Source organism: Manacus candei, unplaced genomic scaffold, assembly GCF_025592945.1.
Source record: "Manacus candei isolate 608988 ecotype Guabito, Panama unplaced genomic scaffold, ASM2559294v1 h1tg000024l, whole genome shotgun sequence".
NCBI classification, from domain to species: Eukaryota; Metazoa; Chordata; class Aves; order Passeriformes; family Pipridae; genus Manacus; species Manacus candei.
In genome coordinates, this window is record NW_026138072.1 from 3,217,920 (window position 1) to 3,238,869 (window position 20,950).

The 20,950-nt window shown below is 41.5% G+C and overlaps 1 protein-coding gene across 1 annotated transcript; it reads left to right on the top strand.

The window, feature by feature from the left end:
• The first annotated feature begins 402 nt into the window (after positions 1 to 402).
• TMEM174 (transmembrane protein 174) lies at positions 403 to 6,091 on the top strand. Its single transcript, XM_051788211.1, has 2 exons — positions 403 to 1,084; positions 2,043 to 6,091. Exons 1-2 carry the CDS (start codon positions 453 to 455, stop codon positions 2,137 to 2,139), a joined length of 729 nt encoding a protein of 242 aa, XP_051644171.1. The 5' UTR covers positions 403 to 452; the 3' UTR covers positions 2,140 to 6,091.
• Positions 6,092 to 20,950: the final 14,859 nt, after the last annotated feature.

The window sequence follows — 20,950 nt, forward strand, 5'->3', positions numbered from 1 at the left end:
CCTGCAGAAAATGGAGCTGGAAGTGGAGAGTCAGAATTGCCACACTGCTGTTGACTAAACAGCTGCTGTCCATATGTTGGATGCATCAGCTAGCTGGGACCTAGGAAAAGCTGCAATAGTTCTGGTTTCCCTTTTCTCCCATCCAGCGTGGGCACAGTAAGTATCACAGGTGCTAAATTAGAGGATAAACAAAGAGATAAGCAGCCATTCAAGGGTGAAACCATTTCGGAAGTGATAGTGGTAATTCAAGAAATTTTTAGCAATGGCTTCAGGCTTCACTTCCCAGACCTTTATTCTCCTAAGCAAAGTTTATTCTTTCACATGATGGATTCTGTTAACCATACACACACAAAGTTCTTGTATAACTAACCTGAACCTTAGACTTTAAATGCTCTACCAAGTCCCTTACAAGGTCCCTTTCTCTTGAGGCAGAAGATACATTATACTCAGTAATGGAGCAAAACAACAACAGTGTAGAAGATTTCTCCTTGAATGTCTTTTCTGTTACTCCTTGTCAGACCAACAGATCTGATGCCGTGGTGTCAGACGGGGATAAAGCTGGCACCACTCTACTCTTTTCAGGTGTGTTTTTGGGACTGGTGGGGATCACTTTCACCGTGATGGGATGGATAAAATACGATGGCATTACTCACCTGGAATGGACTCAGTTACTAGGACCTATTCTGCTCTCTGTTGGGGTGACTTTTATTCTGATCGCTGTTTGCAAATTTAACATGCTCACATGCAAGCCCTGTAAAGAAAGAGAGGAAAATGTGTCAGACCTCGACCAGACTGCAAGCGGACAGTCCTTTGTCTTCACCGGCATTAACCAGCCTATAACTTTTCATGGTGCCACAGTGGTACAGTACATCCCTCCACCGTACCCATCCCAGGAAGGCATTCCTGTGAGTCCCAGCTACCTTCACCCAGTGCTTAGCTGCTGCAGTGCTGTTTCCTCCAGTGCCTCTCCAGTTCCCACCCCAGGCTCTCCTCACTTCTACCCTGCTTACCCTCTGGATAACCTGGCTTTTACTGGAGATGAGAACTACACCACTTATCCTGCAGAGAATACCAGGAATCACAGGTACATCTTCTGAAATGCCTTAGCGTGTTTGGACACAGGCTTCTGAGTATTTTAAGTACTATGTGTGGTTTCATAGGAAACGAGAGCTAGTCTGGGGTATTTTCCTTTCTCAGACTTTTTTTGTCTTCGTTAGAAATTCTTCACAAGTAAAGAGTAAGGAGGCACACTTTTCTCGAAAGTATTTTTGTCTAATTTAAATTCACTTATAAATGCCTTTCAATTTTCTACTAAATCTCTTGTTATTTTTGAAGATACTAGTATATGCTGATACTATATATGCTCCTGTCTGTGGAGGTTTTTTAATGCTTATCTTACTACCTTTAGGTTTTTGTATGTACAACCAGAGGCTTCCACTCAAACGCAATCAAACACATGAGTCAGCACGCAAAGAGCATTTCTGCAACAATGCAGTAATCAGTCTGGTACCAGATGCTCTCCCTCCTGAATATGCCTGGTGACAACATGCTCCTTTCCTACTGTAGAAACCTTCCAGCTCTTACTCTTTTACTAGATTTGAGGCATAAACCAGATCACTAATATTACACAGCAGTATGAAACTTCTTAAATGGTACACAAAATAATTTTATATAATTCTTTCCTCTAAGGAAAAATATTCTGATTACAGGAATTGCTCAGAATTATATCCTTCCTAGAACACGAGTCACTGTTAGTTCATTTATCAAAGCCTGTTTGAAAAACTGCTGACTGCCTCATCCTCAGCAACCTAGTGACAGGCATAGGCAGGATGAAGACAAAGGTCACCTCCTGGCATGTTTATACTTCACAAAAAGAACAGAGCAAACAGCAGAATCTCAGTAAAACTTCATCTCATAGCATTTTCTCAAGAAGCCAGGAAGTACTTCACCCAGATAAGGCTATCAGGATGAAGCACTGAGGTTACTTGTATGCTTTGTGTTTGGTAAATTCTTTTTGCATCTGCTCCTCTTCCTCTTTTCAGGTCAGAGGGCAGTTCTGATGAGCCAGAAGAACTGGGGGAAGACTGTAATAACTTGTCACCTCCACCTTATGAGGAAATATACCCACTGTCTTCATGAAATCACCATGGGCAACAGATGACAATTCTAAGAAATGCCAACATGAATCCCAGAAAATCTTTTCTTTAAGCACTTGTGTGATAAGCAAGTGTGAGCAAGATCTTGGTATTGATACACAGTTCAGTATCACTGAAGATATTTATCCAATCCCTTCTTTTTCTCTGTCAAAATTCATTAGCCCTTTGTGATGCAGTTTAATAGCAGAGCTATTAATTATTTAATAGCAAAACTATTAATCGCAAAGCTATTAAACTCAGGGATCTAAGTCCCTATTAGGCCTCCCCAGTAAGAAGCTTGATTGCTCCTGGACATTCAACATCACTGGAAAACATTTGACTTATTCTTGATATATTTCTACTCTTGATTGCTTGGGAAACTTCAAAAGTGCTCAAGTGTCTGATCCATGAAAGTGCATATTATATCTTAATTCTCTCTGATTCTTTAGACTAGCTTACTCATTAATAAGTCCAGTCTACAGATTAGACTCCCTCTGCTTGGTTTATCTGCACAACCCAGTCCTGTAGCACAGCTCAGTCCTGTAGGCATTTTTGGGGCACCCTGCTTAAACCAGAACATCTCAGAACAGAGAAAATACAAATAATGACTTCTGCCCACTTTACACAGATCTCTAAGAGATCTTGCATGCGTCAAATTCAGTTCCCTTCTCCACCTGCTGGGATGCAAAGCACTGTCTCCCACCAGAAGTCCAAATAATAACTGCTAGGTTAATGTCTCTAAAGAAAATGGCACCTTTCTGAAGCCTCGACAGGGGTGTGTGGTCCTACCACTGTTAAGGACTTTGACAATCACAGCTTCTACCTACTGCACCCTCACTCTGTGGTAGAGCACACAACTCAGTCTGTAGGTTTCCCCAGAGCATTCAGGCAACTATGGGCCGCAGTGAACTTTCTTGTGCAAGTTCAGTTTTCAAGATCAACATGGTTCCAGGCATTGTATCCACAACAATGTATTAGCTCAGTTGGTTAGAGCACAGTGCTGATGAATACCAAGGCTGTGGGTTGGATCCCTAAATGGACCTTTCATTCAAGTGTTGGACCTGATGATACTTGTGGGTCCCTTCCAACTCAGAATATTCTGTGATCCTCTGAAGTGTATTTACAGCTGCATCTATCAAAGAATGTGACATATAAGCTCTGAAATTTTGCAATCCAGAATGAAGGTCCAAAAAAACTTTGCTCAGGGACTGTTTAAACCCCAGAGCAATGAGATTGCTGTGAGTCTCTATGTTTTTATTTTGTATTTCCACACTCTGTGCCTAGAAGTGCCATGACACAGCTGGACAAGCCAGTATTTCCCTATGCAGAATCCTGTCAGGTTTGCCTGTCTACCTCAAAGGGCTCAACCCAAAAGCTGTTCTCAGACCTCACTTACGGGAGTGGACATCACACAAAATGCTCTAGAGGTAATGGTCACCAAATGGTCATCCAAAGTAACCAAGTGGTGCACTGCTGTTGGGCCTGTGGGTCAGTCTCCAGGCCTGGCCTAGCACAGCCAAAAGCAGGTGCCCATTATGGAATGGATCAACTTTCTCTTACTTGTCAACGCAGCTTTCTCAGCTCTTGCCAGAGCTCTTTTGCCAGATCAATCTGTGATTGATCTCATTCCTAAAGGCTGGAGAAGCTTGGCACTTGAGCACTGACAGCTGCATACCAACCGGATGTATCTGACAGGTTGAAGTCATGGAGTTTCCATGCAGCCTCCCTAGGCTCTGGGTGGAGTGGTGCATTCAGAACATTGTCCAGTTGCATGGAGCTGCAGGTGCACACCAACCTCCTTGTCCTGTATACATAGAGGTTGCCAAGAAATAAAGCATTTTTGGAGGGACAAAAGCCAACCACTGCACTCCACAGTTGTGGACAGACGCTGACAGAGGTTATATTTGAGTCACGAAATGTAAACTGACTCAAAGCTGGATTAGCAACTGAGGCAGCAACTACGAAACAGTGACTACAAACTATGTGCGGGGTTTTTCTCACTAGAGAAATATGGGGCGTGCTGGTTTTCAGCAGCGATGGCTGGGGTTAGCAGGTAGGCACGTGTGGTTGGAGAAAGGGAGGCATGCTGTTTTCAGTATGATCTCTATGGGATTGAGTGAGAGAACAGAAGATCTAAAAATAAATGCAAGTTTCTCTTATGGAAGTCTCTTACTCCTCTTCCAGAATTTACGCGGAGGTGAACTCATCCTCCCTCCACAGCAGGAAACTGGAAGGTCCCAAATCCCCAGTTAGTTCCACATGGACAGATCCCTGCACTTAGCACGTAGTTCTGCTGACTCCAGCAAGCACTGCAATAGCACAGAGGTCAGGCTTGATGGATCCAATTGCAGGACTAGGGTCAAAATTTCTACTCGGTCACCCTCCCCCACAACAGGAAAATTCCTTCAGTCAGAAACCACAGACTTTTCCTGCTGCTCTTCCTTCCCATATATATGGCATTAACATGTTTCATGGGGTAATCATATCTTTATTGCATCAAATCACACTGTCAGACTAAATGAAAAAACCTAGAAGGTTGCGGTGTGGACTCCATATTTATTTTAAAGTTTAGTTCTGTAGACTCTAAATTCATTGTGAGAGTCCTCAGTTTCTTTTTGAAGAGAAGACTGAATATTGAATTTAAATAGCTACATATTAAAATGATCTTGACCGATCAGATGAATTCTACCTGCATTCTGTGGTAGTGTTTTAATGCTGAACAGATATGAGAGGCTCCAGTCTGATGACATTTCCTTGCTGTACTCATTGCTGATTATTGTTTTTAAGAACAGGGGAAAATTCTATGAAGGCTTTTCTTCCTTCTTCTCCTTCTACCTTCTCCTTTCATCCTTTTTTTATAAACAGTTTTTTTATCTCTAGGGTGGTTTTTTTGTTTGCTTGGAGGTATTTTGTTGGGGGAGGTTGTTGTTTTTTTCTCAGTGTGGGGGGGTATTGTTTTGGTTTCGATTTATTTTACTGTGGTATAACCATCACAGGAATTCTCCTCTCAGCATTATGAATTCTTTCTGTTCTATAATGAGTGAAAGAACAAACCTGCTTGCGAAGGTCTTCAACCTAGGTGAACTGTCACAGCCCTTCTAGATTATACTGATTTAGCTCCACAGAGCATCTGGAAGATTGTATTTGAGATTTTGCTCAATCTAGTTTTCATTTAAACTGGAGCTCTTCAAGCAAAATTACCTTGTCTGACATTGCTTGCCACGCTACTGCAGAGCTGTAGAATGTTGGGGGTTTTATAGTTAAAGGTACCTTGCATTCTAGTCACAGTGACAGAATGTTGTGAGCTTTTAACTATGTAACCCTGCATGAGTTGTTGAGATTTTTCCTAATAGGACTCTATTTATAAGATTTTGACCATAAGCTGGTTAACATATGAAATTGGTTGAGACATCTATTGATATGAAGCTGAGCATGACCTGTTCATTGCAGTAAAAACTTTGCACAGTGCTGCTCTAAGATCAAAAACCTATTTCCAGACACTAAACGCCACGTGCCAAACAGAGCTGCAGGGTGCGAATTTCTTCTCGGATAAAATCTAAATCCGAAGTCTGACTTTTAACATCGGCACTGCCGTGTCTGTGAGGCAATACGGGAGTACAGGAGACAGGGTTCGATTTGCTTTGCTCTAGCAGCACTTTCTCACAGCAGCGGAATCCCACCAGCGGTACCCGCTGCTGACACCGATGCTGCCGTGCGAGTGATGGTCCCCTGCAGGCGCGTACCCCAGCACAGAACCCGCGATGGCGAGGGTGCTGAAATCCTCCGAAAGGCTATTTTTAAACTGAATTGGGATTTAGGAAATCTGAGTCTCGAAACAAAACAAACCAAAAGAAAACAACCAAACAAAAAAAACCAAAAACAAACAGAAAAAAAAAAAAACGAAAAAAAACAACAACAACAAAAAAAAAAAAAACAAAAAAAAAAAAAACACAAAACCAACAAAAACAACAACAACAAAAACAACAAAAACAAAACAAAACAAAACAAAATAAAAAATAAAAAAAAAATCCCCAACCAAGCAAACCAAACCAAACCGACAAAAACAAATAAGCAAAGCAAACCAACCAACCAACCAAAAACTCCTGGTAAGTAGGGCTGTTCCCTCCAGAGAGCCCTAGTGACGCGCACGGCAGGCCCTCGGCGCGGCGGCCCCTCCATCCCGGGGCTCCCCCCGCACCGGAGCGCTCCGCCCGCCGTCCCGCCGGCACCGCCAGGGGGCGCCGCAGGGTGGGTGTGCCCCGCGCGGCCCCGCGCCCGCCCCGCGCGGCCCCGCGCGGCGGAGCTGCCGTGGTGTGCGGGGTTAAGGCGACCGTGTCCCCCCCACTGACCCGACAGGTGGCAGAAGTGCCGAGCCGGTTCCTTTTAACCGGCTGCTTCGTTGTGTGGCACCTGGTGTTTGAGCCCGGGGAGCCGAAGCTTTTCTCCTTTGCTACGGATGCTAAGATGCTGTTGAAAACTACCCTGCCATCACTCACGACCGAGAGTTGGCTTGCTTACGGAAAAAAATACCCGTGGTGAAAGACCCAGGGAAACCGCCAAGGGTATCCTGGCTCCCACAGCAGGAGTGGACATCTGGAAAGACTTCGGCTTGGGGGAAGACGCTGCACAATTCACTCACATGCACCGCCTGCCCTCCTCCTCCTCACCCCGTGACCTAATGGACAGGCTTCTCTCTACATGAAGGAGCAGGGGAGAGTCCAAGGGTCATTCGTGAAGAACTAGGGCATGCTGTTTATATACAGCACCTACCATAATCTGTGCCTGCTGCAAGTATCATTATTGGCTCCACTTTAGCTGTCAGGATGAATAGACATCAACAGGATGTGCAGAACATCGCTGTTGCCACTCCATCCTCAGTGTGAATCAGTGTGTCTGTCGGAGAAGCATACAGCAGAGCCAGGTGGGTTGTGCAGTGCTGCTCAGCAGGAGTGGGTCTGAAAAGGAAACAGCAGGTGCAGAAAACCCGGTATCCACATTCACTGCATGTTGGAGAGGTTTATATCAGACCTAGTTATGTGGACTGGAAGCTGATTAGTAGTTGAAATACACATATTGTTCTCCTACGGTGTATTTTCTGGTCCATCTTCATCCAATAGAAATTACTCTGCAAAGCCTCATAGGGCAAGTGGGGACTGCAGGGAGAGTCTCTTCAAAAGTTCCTGACTTAGAGACGCTCTTTGCCCTACAGGCATAGGGTCACTAGGAGCAGCTGCAGAAGTTGCATGTGGCAGAGCAGACCTATGCAGACCTACCCGAGAGGCTTGGCTCAGCTTCCTGACACCAGTGATCTCACGGAAGAGCCTTTCCCAGTACTGATGGAGGTTACTTTGCGAGGTCTCAGTGTACAATGTCCACACCCTCCAAAGGTACATGTTGTCTCATCTTCAGATGCAGCAGGTTTGTGTCTTCCTGAACAATATTTGAAAAGCAATGGAGAAGTTTTTCTATAAGGAACAGGAAAAATGGCTCCCCAGCTATTGTGTTCTTGTACCTCGCCCCATATGTGATAGTAGCACAGGGTCAAGGGTAAATCAGTAATGCCATGATTGTTTGTATCTGTGTCATGTGTGGCATGTCTAATGAGCAATTGATTGCATCTACACACGCTATTTAGCAAACACCATGGGAATGCTGAAGCAGAGCAGTTGCTGTACTTCTTTTATAAAATCCTATGATGAAATTGTTGTTCTCTTGTTTGGGTTATATTGTGTCAGATTTTATTTATTTGTTTGTTTATTTTTGCAGATGAATCATTAATCTATATGTAAGATGCTGTTCTTTCTTCTTAGGGAAGAGGGCATGCTATTTAACAGCTCTGGGCAGATGACCTGATAATTTCATGTTTTGCATAGCTGCAGCATCCTCTTTACTTACAGTTCAGTGGGTCTTATCAAGAACTTAGCTCTAAGGTAAAGCTTCAGGCTCTGTCAGCTAGAAGACATACCTAAGGAAATATTGAACAATAATGCAGTTCGAGTCCATGACTCAAAAAAACCCAACAAACAAAAAAACCCACAAAAAAAACCCCAACCCCCCCAACCACAAACAAACAAATCATCACAAACCAAAACAAACAAAACCAACCAAACAAAACCAACCAACCAAAAACCAACCAACCAAACAAAAACAAAAGGACCAACACCAAAACAAAGAGGTGTGCATTTTAAACTTCTAGCCATGGAACTGATGGTACCTTCCATGTTAACAGACACTACTTGGGGTATCCTTCTTGTTTTTCTGCTGCTCCACAACCCAAACCCAGGCAGAAACAGTCAACACTGGCATTCAAGGCAGCATTGACTTGTCACATTGCCTTGTGTCCCCCAGTACCTGTCACACATCTCTGTGGTCAGCTGACACAGCTTTGCCTGCACAGAGGCCTGGCACAAGCTGGCAGCTTGTGAAGGCTGTGATTTACACCTCTTTGCTGTATTCTTTTGTCATCCTTTGCTTTTCACCGCTTGACGCGCTACCTTCTGCATTCATGTAGAGCAGAGCAGCAGTTAGCACAGCACATGCATTATGGTAACTGTTAATTGTCATTTTCAAAGAACACATTCATTAGATAAATAGTGGGCCTCACTCTGCTCATACCCTCAAAAGGGAGGAGAAAAATAAACTAAGACTTCAGCAAAAATGAATCTCTTTAAATTTGTAGAGGTGCTATAGTACTTTTTTTTGCCATAAAACAGCAGCTCCCTGCAAAATTTTCCATGAAAATGAACAGAAAAAGACAAATAGCGAGTCACATAGCTACAAATTTTACATCTATAATCCATCAACACACTGGTTTTACTAATCCTGATAAAACATTAGGGCAAGTTAAGTATTATTTTTACTGTGTTTGCTCAAATAAGGCTTATATATCCCACTTCCCCAGATTTTGCCCTCAAATTGGAGGTACTTAACTGTTTTGCAATGTGCCAACACTCCGCATTATTGTAGACTCTTCTGTGTTGTTTTGGTCTTGCTCTTCATGCTCTCCATGCTAGGTGGGCAGGGACTGATCAGGTCACCCATAGACAGCACTGTGCTGCCACAGAGGCAAACATAGATACACATGAACTCAGCACACACACTCAAAGAGTAGAATGACTCGTTTAAAATCACCTTCTGTAGGGCTGTTCAGTGGGAAGTGGACTAATGTGGCAATTGATGGCAGACTGCAGCACTGGGAGCATCAAAGTGGAAGAGATTTGCACGACTCCTGCTGTGGTAGGAAATGCACAAGCCCTTTCATAAATTGTTCAAGCTCCATGTTAAAATCAGTTAGGATTTGGCCTTGCTTTTAATAGAAAGAAGGAAAAAGTCAAGAAGAGAGAGTAAGTCTTAACATGGCAGTAAAGAGAAAACTAGGTAATGGCTGGGGGAAAAAAAAAACTTCTTTTGCACATTATGCTACCTTTTTTAAAGCCTCTGCCTTCTCAACCTGTACTCTATGTGTTGCTCTTACTATTAATGGTTAATCAAAATCAAGCAACAAATGTGTTAATCTTCAGTGTTTACTTAGCCATACAAACCAGGAGGTGGTGGCCCACAGGGTAGCATTACTAAGATGTTTTAGTTTTATGTTACATATTCAAGTATTTTATGTTACCTTCCTGTTATTTTCACAAAAAACAACCTCTACTCCATCTGTTTAGGAAAAAAAATCCAAATGAGCTGCAAAACTATACCCCTGCTTCCAAACAAATAGTGAAACCTTAATGTGAATAAACATGCCATCATAAACAAAGCCTTGTTTGTGATCTAACTGGATAATAATTCACTTCTAATATCATCAGCTCAGAATGAATATCAGCCTAAGTACTGTTGGTGCAGGTGTAACTTAATGAATTCAGGCTCATTTTATCTGGCACTTAGTTGCTTATATTGGTGTTGGGAGCATTAGGTCCCTCAATTTTTCATAATGAGCAACACCATTAAACTGCCACAGAGCAATATAAATCAGAGATTTTCCTTAGACCCCATAAAACAACTAAAAAAATGTTACGGTTGCCAGATTCATTGTGTGCTTTTATATGTTCAGCAAGCACAACCGACTATAACCCTTTTCCTCTGGCTATTATTTTTGCTATTATTTCAACAGTGTATGAAAATCAGTGTGGGAATATAAGAGAAGCAGGCTAGTCTGAAGAACTCACTCTCAAAGGCATAGAGGTGATAACAGGATCCTGAACGCAGAACAGGATCTCTGCTTGTATTCTTCTCTGCTGCACTAGACACATATTTTAGTCAAGTGAAATGCACAGTACAAGCAATGATGTCAAAAGACGGTTTATGTGATCGCAGAGTCATGTCATGAGCCCACTTAGAACATCTTGGGTTGCATGATTGCATGTAGTTGATAATCACATGTGGTCATGCCAAAAATGCACACATCTTGATTGAACGTATTAGCAGGTGTCTGTATTAAGTTGCTGTAGACTGAAAAGCAAGAATGGAAATATCAGGAAAAAGTATCCATTGGTATTTTTCAGAAGTTGATATTATTGTTCATTATCAGAGCATAAACTATTTTCATTGTTCCCATTGAAAGGAGTTACAATATGTTTTATAATAATAAAAATAATTCAAAATTTGTATCTTGCAGTTAAATTTTCCATCTTCCATTAACTAAAGAGTCTTCTAATCCTAATTTGGTGACCATCAACAGTATAATTTTATGTTATCCAACTCTCTGTCCTCTTCCTACTGTGAGAGGAATCTTTGTCTGACCTGTCACAGAGAACTGAGAGAAATCCATCTGTTCCAGAAGTGGCAAATTACACACTGCTTTTCGTGATTCATACATGAATATGTTTTTTCATCTTGCTGTGAAAACTTCTAAGATGTGCATTATCTGCAAAACTGGAATAAATTCAGCTGTGGTTTCCTAAGTGGAACCAACTAAAATAGTGTTACTTGCCCACTATTATGCAAGACTTGTCTAATACATCTGAAAAATAATTACCTTCATATAAGGTATTTGTTGTTATTTACCGGCCAGCTATAGGAGCTGAAGAAAATGATGAATGCTTCAAATCAGTTTTAATTAAATAGCTGCCAGAAAATGCCCAAAACAGAAATCTTGGCTGCTTTTATAAACAATTTGTAACTAACATATGAATAAACTGCATATTTGAATTTTCACCAACACAACTGTTTCCCCCAGGAAATCACAATTAAAATCTGAAGTGAATGTTCCTTTAGAAAGTGCACTTTGTTTATAGAAATAGTCTTAGCAGTTAATGGCTGGCAAAACTTCAAACTCAGAATTACATTACATTGGTAATTTTAACTTTGTCATCTTAAATAGATCCAGTTTGGATGCACGAATACAAGCAAAGTAGGACAGCCCTCAAAGAACTGCCTTTAAGCAGGCTTTATTCTATCCCATGAAGCTTTGTAATTCCTTCTGCTATTATTAATAGCTGTTAAGTGCTGACAGCATGCTTGGCATTGAATGAAACGCAGGAGCAGACATGGTTCTTGTTAAGGGTGGCCCTCGGGAGGTCATTTACTGTGTGTAACAACAACAACTTTATTGGAGTAGTAACCCACTAATACAGCTGCAGCTTGGGTATCAGGAGATGTCGCTGTTTAGACGAAATAGTGATGTGCACATACATGCAGATATGACTCCTTTTACACACTAATTTTTTCATAGGTAACATAGGCTATCAGCTAAGTAGAAAAGAGTTTTGGAGGTAGACAAAGAAAAGCTATGGCCCAGAATGCCATTTTTGCAGGGTTTTCTCCCTCAGTAGTGGATACTACTGGGATAGGTCAAGCACTTAGGAGCATGACAGGCTCTGGACGCAATGGGATGGAAGGACAATCCTCTAGTGCTAGAGGTTATGGCAGGTTGAGCCACAGGATTAAAGGAAATTTCAGAAAAGAACAGGCAAGAATTTCAAGCAGAGGGGCCTTGAAGGTGTCTTACAAGATAGCTTCCTTTTGAGCCAGGAGCTGCAGATGTGATGAAAAATAGTGTGGAGGGGTTGGTGTGGGAGACAGCTACAGACCCTGAATCCTAGGCATCTAGAGAGAGCTAGAACTCCAGAGCAGAAGACATGATCTCCTTCTCTTTCGCTGCAGGGAAAGCTGGTATGCCCAGCAGACACCATCTGCCTACAGCCACATCACTGTAGGTATGCCCCATTCCTGACCTTCAAGGTCCTATGAGATGCCATTGGCCAGTTTTAATTTAGCCATGAGAGACCTCTGCTGCATCATCACCTGTGGAGAGTAGAAGAGAGGGAAGAGAGGTGGTGGTGCAAACGTGACAAGTTTGCACTGTAAGAGGTATGTGAGTCAGGAGCTTTGCAAAGGATGTTTACCCTCCAGATCCTGGTCAGGTACCTGTGCAGTGCCCAAAGCAAGAAGAAATGGTGACTAACTCCCCCACTCAATGACACCAGTGCTCATGTCCACCAGTGGGTCTGACCTGACACATAAACGTCACAAAAGCAGGGTTCACCATCCTCTGCCACTGTCTCCTTTGGATCTTCCCTAATACTGTGTCCCTGTGTCCAAGTAGTACTTTGATATTGCAGGTGAACTCATGTTTGTGTCTTCTCCTCCAGGGCTCTGTTACTCCAACCATAGCCACAACTAACCTTACCTTAAGCAGGTCTTGCTGGGGGCTTGTGACTTGTAAGCACGAGAGATAAAGCTCCCCATAAAACAGATGCTGCACCATGCAGAAGGTAAGTTACCCCTGGGTATACAGATGCTGACCAGTGATTATGGCAGGAGAAAGTACGTTCGAGCAGGTCAAATAGTTCTCTTGAAACTGTTTATCCTAGTTTTATTTTAATTGCCAGGATGTCTTGTTTCCTGCTGCACCCCTTCAACACCACCTACTCTCGAACAAATACGAACCAGCCTCCTCCCCTCTTTGCTGTCTGCATCATAACACTAATTTTAGATGCATGTGCTTTTTGAGTACCCTTGCTAAAAGCAGCTAAACTGTCAGAAAATGCTCAATAACACTCTGAAAACCACATAGCTTTAAGGTGTTGTATCTTGGTACTCCAAAAAATATTAATTCGGAAGTCACTAGTCACTTGTGGCCATTTGGGCTATAAAATATATGAATGAAAGGGATTTTTTAACATCCTAGGAAACAGAGCAGCCTTGCTTTCCATACTCCTATATACAGTGTTTCCAATGTTGTTAAAATCTGCTTTTCTGTAAACTCATTGATTCTTGTGTTTTAACCCCTGTGTTTGCAAAGGCTGTTCTCTGTACAATGTTTAGAGAAGTTATACCCAATGGATCATGATGTATTTTTAGAAGAAGCATTGGAGGGGATGGCATGAAGTGGATATCTGGAGGAACTGCATAGCAACTGTGCAGAATGAGCTGATTTCCGTATCATTTCTCTGCTGGGAACATGCTCTCATACTTCACACAAGAGCAAAGCTGTGACAGTGTGATTTGCAGTCAGGCACCATGAGATAGATGTTTTCCAATGCATCAAAGGGATCTGAGATCATAGGTATCATGTCCAGATTGCTGAGATCTGTGACTGCAGTACAAGAGGCAGAAATACCGGTGAGGCTAGAGCTAGTTGCCTCAGGTACTGAAAATCGTGGAGTGGGAGTAGCATGGAGGGCTGAACAAACTGTTTTTAAAGCTGACTAAATATGCAAACAATTCATCCATAATGCTACAGCTGGACTAATAAGAGTGTCACAGTTGATTTTCAGCTGCGCTGCATGACATTGCAGTGGCTATGGAACAGACCTCCTCCCTGCTTCTTGCACCACTGTGATACTGATACAATCTTAGTCAAAGGAAAGACAAAAGGTACAGAATTCCAGCCAATTCGTAAGTGTCTCATTTTTCAGAAGATTTTGATTGTGACAGCTGAAATAACATATCTGTTACAAGATAGTAAGTAAGAAGCACTTCACTGAAATGACTGTTCACAGAATATTCTGAGTTCACAAAATATTCTGAGGTCACAGAATATTCTGAGTTGGAAGGGACCCACAAGAAATATCAAGTCCAGCTCTTAAGTGAATGGTCCATACAGAGATCAAACCTGCAATCTTGGCTTTATTGTCACCATCCTTTAACCAACTGAGATAATCTCAGGGTTATCTGTATTAAAATCAGTATTTACATATCCTTGGTTTCTCCTTTATTTTAAAATTAAAACCTGAATTTAAAAATTTGGGAATACAGAAGATGTCTCCCTCACACTCACTGCTTGCTATGTTTCACATATTATTGTTCTTTAAACCCAGAGCCCTTGGCCCTTCACCCTCCTCAACAATGCATCCACTTGACATGTCTCCTATCACTGCTCCTTGTTTCCTTCTGAACTTCAGCACAGAGCATGCTTGGTTCAACTGTCTTTTAAACATTAACTCATCCACCATCATACTAAGAAGAGAAACTTTGTGTATCTACCATAGAAGCAACCTCTTTATTTTCCTATCGTGTTAGTAAATCAACCAGCACTTTCTGATTTTTTCCAATTCCAGAACTTTTTCCTGTTCCAGCACTTTCACTTTCCCAATATCATTGCAGAAAAGATAGTCATAAAGGCATTTCAAGGAGGCTTTAAGAATGAAACAGAGTTGCAAAAAGTCTTAATTGAGGCACAAAGTAGGCCTGGCGATCTTCATGGTATGTCATCTTCTTCCTATCTCTTAAACCCAATAAACTGCAAACCAGCACTATATTGGAGTGTTGTATCTGCTATAATTTATTTCAACTTGGATCATCCCCCCCCTTTTTTCTTAAACAATGTTTGGCAGCTAATCAAGTGTGAAAACTAGACTGTTTTACATTAGTCAGAAGTACATTTAAATCATTCTTATTAAATGATTTACTGTGGATTACAAATTCTTATAAGGCATTTTAAGTTAATGATTAGGCACAGTGATGTATCACTAAAATGATTGGATGCATATGTATTTTGCTTACATGATTCTAAATTTCTCTTTGGTTTGGAAGACTTCTCTACACTTCTTTTCCCCAGCTCAAGGAAAAAAAAATAGAGGAAAGAGTAGAAGACTCCAACATTTCTGCCTGCCTTCTCAAACTACTTATTAAGTCAAGAGGATTTTCCTCCCTGCAGGAGAGTCAGGTCATGAGGAGACACTGTAAGTTGATTAGTGCTCTTCAAACAAGTATTGGCAGGTGTCAGTATTGCACAGCATTTCCACACCATACTGTGTCCCAGTGACGGGAGGAAAAGCTGGACAGAAAACTTTTAAGACTTTATATCAAATAAAATAGTGAATAAATCATCTGGAAAGACAAAGTGTTATGACAGAATATACAAAGTACCTCACAGGAAAAACAGAACAAAACACGGGAAAAACAAAACAAACCCAATAACAACAATTAAATAAACAAACAAAAATCAACAAAAAAACCTGTACTCCTTTCCCATGCACAGACTTTTCTGCGGAGTTCTAAAAATTGTAAGTGTCCTACAACAGTGGAAAAAAATGGATTTTCTGACTCTGTCTAGTAAGTGGACTTTGAAACCCAACTGAAAGAATGGTGGAACACACTAATAAAACATGAGCTGTTCTGCCAGATGCTCACAGGTGACTGATATTCTTAAAAAGAAACAGAGAAATACAGTAAATTATTTGTTTAATTTATTACTGTGGGTCAGGATCCTACAAGTGCTGAAAGATAACAAGCAACTTTGCATTTACAATATAAATGAAATAAGGAAGACAATTCTCACTGCTTCAGAGGTCATAAAAATAAAGGAAACAATTCATCAGTGCAAAGTTACCTGTGTGTAACTGTGTACAAATCAGGACTTGTGGCCCTAACCCTCCAGCCTGTTGCACGCAAACAGCTGCACAGTTAGTTTCACTGGGGCTGCAGTAATTCATGCATATGAACCTCGTTCTTGGCATAAAAAAACAGACAAGATATGCATTGCATACTCATTTTGGCACCAACCACATCTTTCATCTGCAATTTCAGATGGTTGACAAATAACAGACAGGATTTCTGCAGCATTTATTTAATTTATTAATGTCCTTATGTCCTTAGGTCTTACTCAAAGCATACAGGGAATAAAAAAGAATAAGTGCCAGAAATGAAGGAGTGATCTGATATTCATTATTGACTTCTGTTTGGATTTCCCTAATCCCTCCTCAGGTTTCCAACACATTCTGTAACAGATCAGACTCTATTCACTCCTCAGAGAAGCCTACCACAGGGGGTATGCAATTTCTACCATCGACTCTTCACTAAAACTTTTTAAAGAAAGGCTCCTCTCTCTCCCTGCACTAAAACCAAAGATGTTAGGCCTTCTTTCTCAGCCGATGCCAACACTCAAGACACAACATGAAGAGAGAATAATTTACTGGGACAAGATTTCAGGTCATCAGACAAGGCCAATGCTATGTGTTGACCCTCGGACAAAACTGAGAATCACTGCCAGTCATAAATCATAGGCACAAAGTTTTTTGATGGAGAAATAGACTGAAATGTGTGATGTTCAGGAGGAGTGTTAAAAAGGAGGGTTCAAGAGAAATCTAATCCTAAAGTGAACAATGCAAGGATTACTATAGCAATGTGAGCTTACTTGGAAGAAAAAACCAGATTCTCACCTCATAAAATCATGAGACTGCAACACAATAAGGAATGAAAGCTGACACAAACTAGGGCCAACACCAGTCTGTCTGGACTGAATTATGAAAATCCGTAATTCAACCTAAAGTGTACATTTTTCCTCTACAGTGCCTACACACACAAGAGGAGAACTAAGAAGAGGGCCTTAGCAGCTACAAGATGGGAGCACAGAGCTGTGCAGAACAGGCTAAAAAAGAATGATGGGTACAGGGGAGCACATGAAATCTCATCTGACCTTCTGCTGTTTAAGCATTTGATGGATATATCTGTAGGAAACTGTCTTCACCTACATAAGCAATATGGCCCAGTACCCTGTTTAGATCATACTGTCCACACAGAGTATGGGGTTATCTCAGGTGAAGGAAATGTTACCATTAGCTATATGGGGGCGGGGGGGGAGGGGGGAAAGACATGGTTTAGAGCATTTTCTCTGGAAGTAGTAAGGATGCCTTCATTTCCTGGAAGACATGGAAGGTCTGTAGCTTTCAGTCTTCTTCTGAGGTATTAAAACCAAAACCACTAGATTAGATGTATTAGCAGAACAGGAAACAGGTACCAGAAGCATAACTGAATGCCTGAAAACCAAGGATCCAGAGCTGTACTCCCTTCCACTGGCAGTGCTGCTCTGCTTAAGGCTGATGACTCAGATATTCTCATGACAAACGGGAAACATAGATTTCATTTAAAATTTTTCAGCCTCTGAGACTGAGAAGGACTTTGAACCCTCGCACTTCTGTCACAATGTTATATATATATAATGGGCTCCATCATTTAGTCCTGCCTTTCAAGATGGCATCTGGCAGCATATTTCATCCAAAATGAATTAGGTCCTAAGCCAGATCTTCCTGGTGTCTTCTAGATGAGTTTAAAATTCTCCTGTTCACAAAGGTCACATGGGAAAGGGAGAAAAACCTGCCAAAAAAATTTAATATATTAATATTTCAGTCTGAAAATGGAGTCTCAGGATCCATATTGCATTCATCAGCCTTTGGGGAGGAAAGGGGGGAAGAGAAAGACCAAATAGTAACCTTTAGCAAAATTGTACAATGGAACCCTTACAGACTGAAAGTCCTCCTATGTGTCCAGCAAAGCCTGATATTAAGTTCTTTCTCAACCTTCTCTAAATACCTGTATGTTTCATTGTATCCCACCCAAAAGATTCCATAAAGGGTCCAGTGTTACAGAACAGGATAGTGATGGCAAGACAACACTAAGCATTTGATTTCACTGCTTCCTCTTTCCAAAAGGTGAAGTCTTGTACATAAGAGTTTTGTATGTACTGATTCTGAGCTAGAAGAAAAACAATATTTGCCAAACAGTCTCCTTATAAAGATCCAAGACACAATCCTCATGGAATTGACTTTTTTCTTCCAGCTAAGACAGCAGGATTGAGCTTTAAAGCATCTTTGTTGAACTGGTTAATAGATTATTGTCCAAAATAAACATATTTCAGTAAGTGCAAGACTTTTTTCCTCCCTCTTTCCGTCTTTTGTTCGACTTCAACTCAGCTATTTATGATTCATTTCATGAGCCACTAGGTTTTCTCTGAAGGCACTAAAAAGGGCCAGAGCTATCAAACAGTTTTAGTGACTAGTGCCAACAAGGAACTGTTTTCCTCCATGCTGTAAAACAGGCACTGTCAATAGACTACAACCGGCAATAAACTATTAAAAAAGGAATTTATGATGGCTACTTATTATCCTCCTGAAATAATGTTGTTACAAGGCTGCCCTTTCCAGTCCTCTGCACGGATCACATGGCAAGTGTCTAACAAAGGGAAAGGCCCAGATCTTCGGTGACTGTCTGCAAACAGCCCGGGAATTGCCCCATGTTATGTGGGCATACACCACACCAGGGTTTCAAAGCAGCAGAGAAATTGCCACACATTGGACTTGGGCTTGTTACTCATCAGCAATTGTTTTAAGGTGGGACCTTGATTAACTTATATATAGAACATGTTGAATTGTTTTAATAGCTAAATATCAAATTATGGAGGAATGTCTATTATTGTTTAGTGAGGAATTGGTGAACCACAAGGATAAAATAAGAAATGGCACAAGCCTCAAATGGAATCAGATCTGCCTCTTGTTTAGATTTAAAAAAACCTCCCAACTCTAGCTCTTTTCCCTTCCTCTCCAACCCCATAATGGACTTCTTCTTTGCTTAAGTGTCTGCTTCTGTTAGGTTGACATTTGACCACGATACAGATCTGTAATTGCTACAAATTGTGGTATACCACTTGCATTAATAGAGCTATCCTATCTTACTGCAACTGATGAAATGTTGCCTTCAATAAATATTTTAGAAAGAGAGGAGAAATGATACAGTTCAAACTTCAGCATGGTTTGGATTGACTTCTTTTGATCTGGACCTTCACCCAGTGTGCCCCTTGAATTCTCGGTGTGTCAAACTGGAGACATAGAGGCTACAGTCCAGGCTGAATGCACCAACCTGGAGGGATGTCTCCTAATAACTAGAATCTTTCAGGAACGACAGAGAGGGTCCTAAAGGTGTGTGGGGAAAAGAAAGTCATGGTTTGAAAAGTTTAAGAGAAAAGGAAATTTGGGTCTAGAGAAGGGAGAAGTAGGCTGGGCTGAGAAAGAGCAAAAACTGAGGTGTGGAGAAATGGGATGGAAGGGGATAGTTACTGAGATTTGGATTAAAAAAAAAAAAACAAACACAAAACAAACAAAACCAAAACCAACTACACAAACACATTGGCAGTGTTAAGATTTCTCAATGTCCTGTTCACTCTAAGTAGTGTTATCAAGAAGGGTTCTCCCCTTGCCCATGTGTCTGCAAACATGGAGTAGTTGCCTGATATCCTGTTCCCCAAACAGTGCATCTGGAGAAGAGAAGAACGATGTTATTTAGTAGCAGATATTATCCTGAGAAAACGACACTTACTCTCAGCAAGGCACTACTCCGAAGTTTTTAAATCCACTTTTGTTAATGTTCTGAATTCCAAACAAAGAATGTACACCACAGAAAATCGTGAAATAGCATGTATAGAGACCTCGACGAGAATGAACCATTTTATCGCAGAGGACTTTTTACGAATAGTAGCATCTGTATGCTAAAAGCCCTGGTGAGCATGAGTTAAACCGCTGCTGAGACTATAACTCTGGGTTTACAATGTGTTCAGTTATTATTTCTCAGTGAAGGAGACGGTCCTACCTATGACTGTCTCTTGGTTTTTTGACTTCACAATTCAGTTGTGTCAATACTATATCTCTACAGCAAGAGGAGCAACAATTAAAGTACCGAGCCCACGAGAAGACGTAAATCCCACAAAACCGTTGAAACTAGAATTTGTTCAGTTATTGCTTAATAATAATAATAACAGTAACAACAACAGCAAAAAACTACTGGCCACCTTTCATTTCCACAGCACCTTCTGCCCCTGTGACACTCCCACGGCCCCTAAGCACCCACTCAGAGGGTCGAGGCGCGGAGGGGAAGCCCAGTCTGCGGCCGGCAGCGCAGCAAAATCTCCCCTTCCCTGGGACCCCCTGCAGTGAAACACGCTCGTTAATCCTTATTTGGGTCTTTTTATCAGCGCAAGAATGGTCTAAAGTGAAACGATTACCTTTCATTTAGCCCAGAGGGGATGCAGGAAAAAAAAATTAAATCTTTAAAATCTACGAATGTTATAAGCAAAGGGCTTCGGAGGGAAGAAAAAAAAGTGTTTAAGTGTGCACGAATAGAGAGAACCATTTAATTAAAAGCATGAAAGAGGACTAAAGACTACATTCATTCCTGCTTTTTGGTAACATATGCCTATCCTATAATTGCCTGTAAATAGCCACAGCAAAAGCAACTCAGATTAGTGGGTTTCTGAATGAGGGATGGAAACTCTGACGAGTCCAGCTGTCGAAAGCTCACATGAACTAGTACTGTACTGGGGGGGTGGAGGGGGTAAAGTGCGTTGGGAAGGGAATGGGGAAGGGAAATTAAAATAAAATTTAAAAATAAATAAATAAATAAATAAATAAGCTAAACATATACGAACTCTGGCTTGCAGGGGTATTTTTCTAATTATCACCTTGGCGAGATACAGTTCCGTACATCCAAAGCCAAGCTCTCCCTTACCATCACGGGTTTTGCACTGTCACAAATGTTCACCATTTCCGTCCCTTCCTCCCTCTCCCTCCCTCTCTCGACCTTTCCACGGGTTTGTACAAATCACC

Coding starts and splice junctions, on each gene's coding strand:
- TMEM174 (XM_051788211.1), top strand. CDS start 453: ATGGAGCAAAACAACAACAGTGTAGAAGATTTCTCCTTGAATGTCTTT. Junction 1,085..2,042: donor GAGAATACCAGGAATCACAG/GTACATCTTCTG, acceptor TCCTCTTTTCAG/GTCAGAGGGCAGTTCTGATG.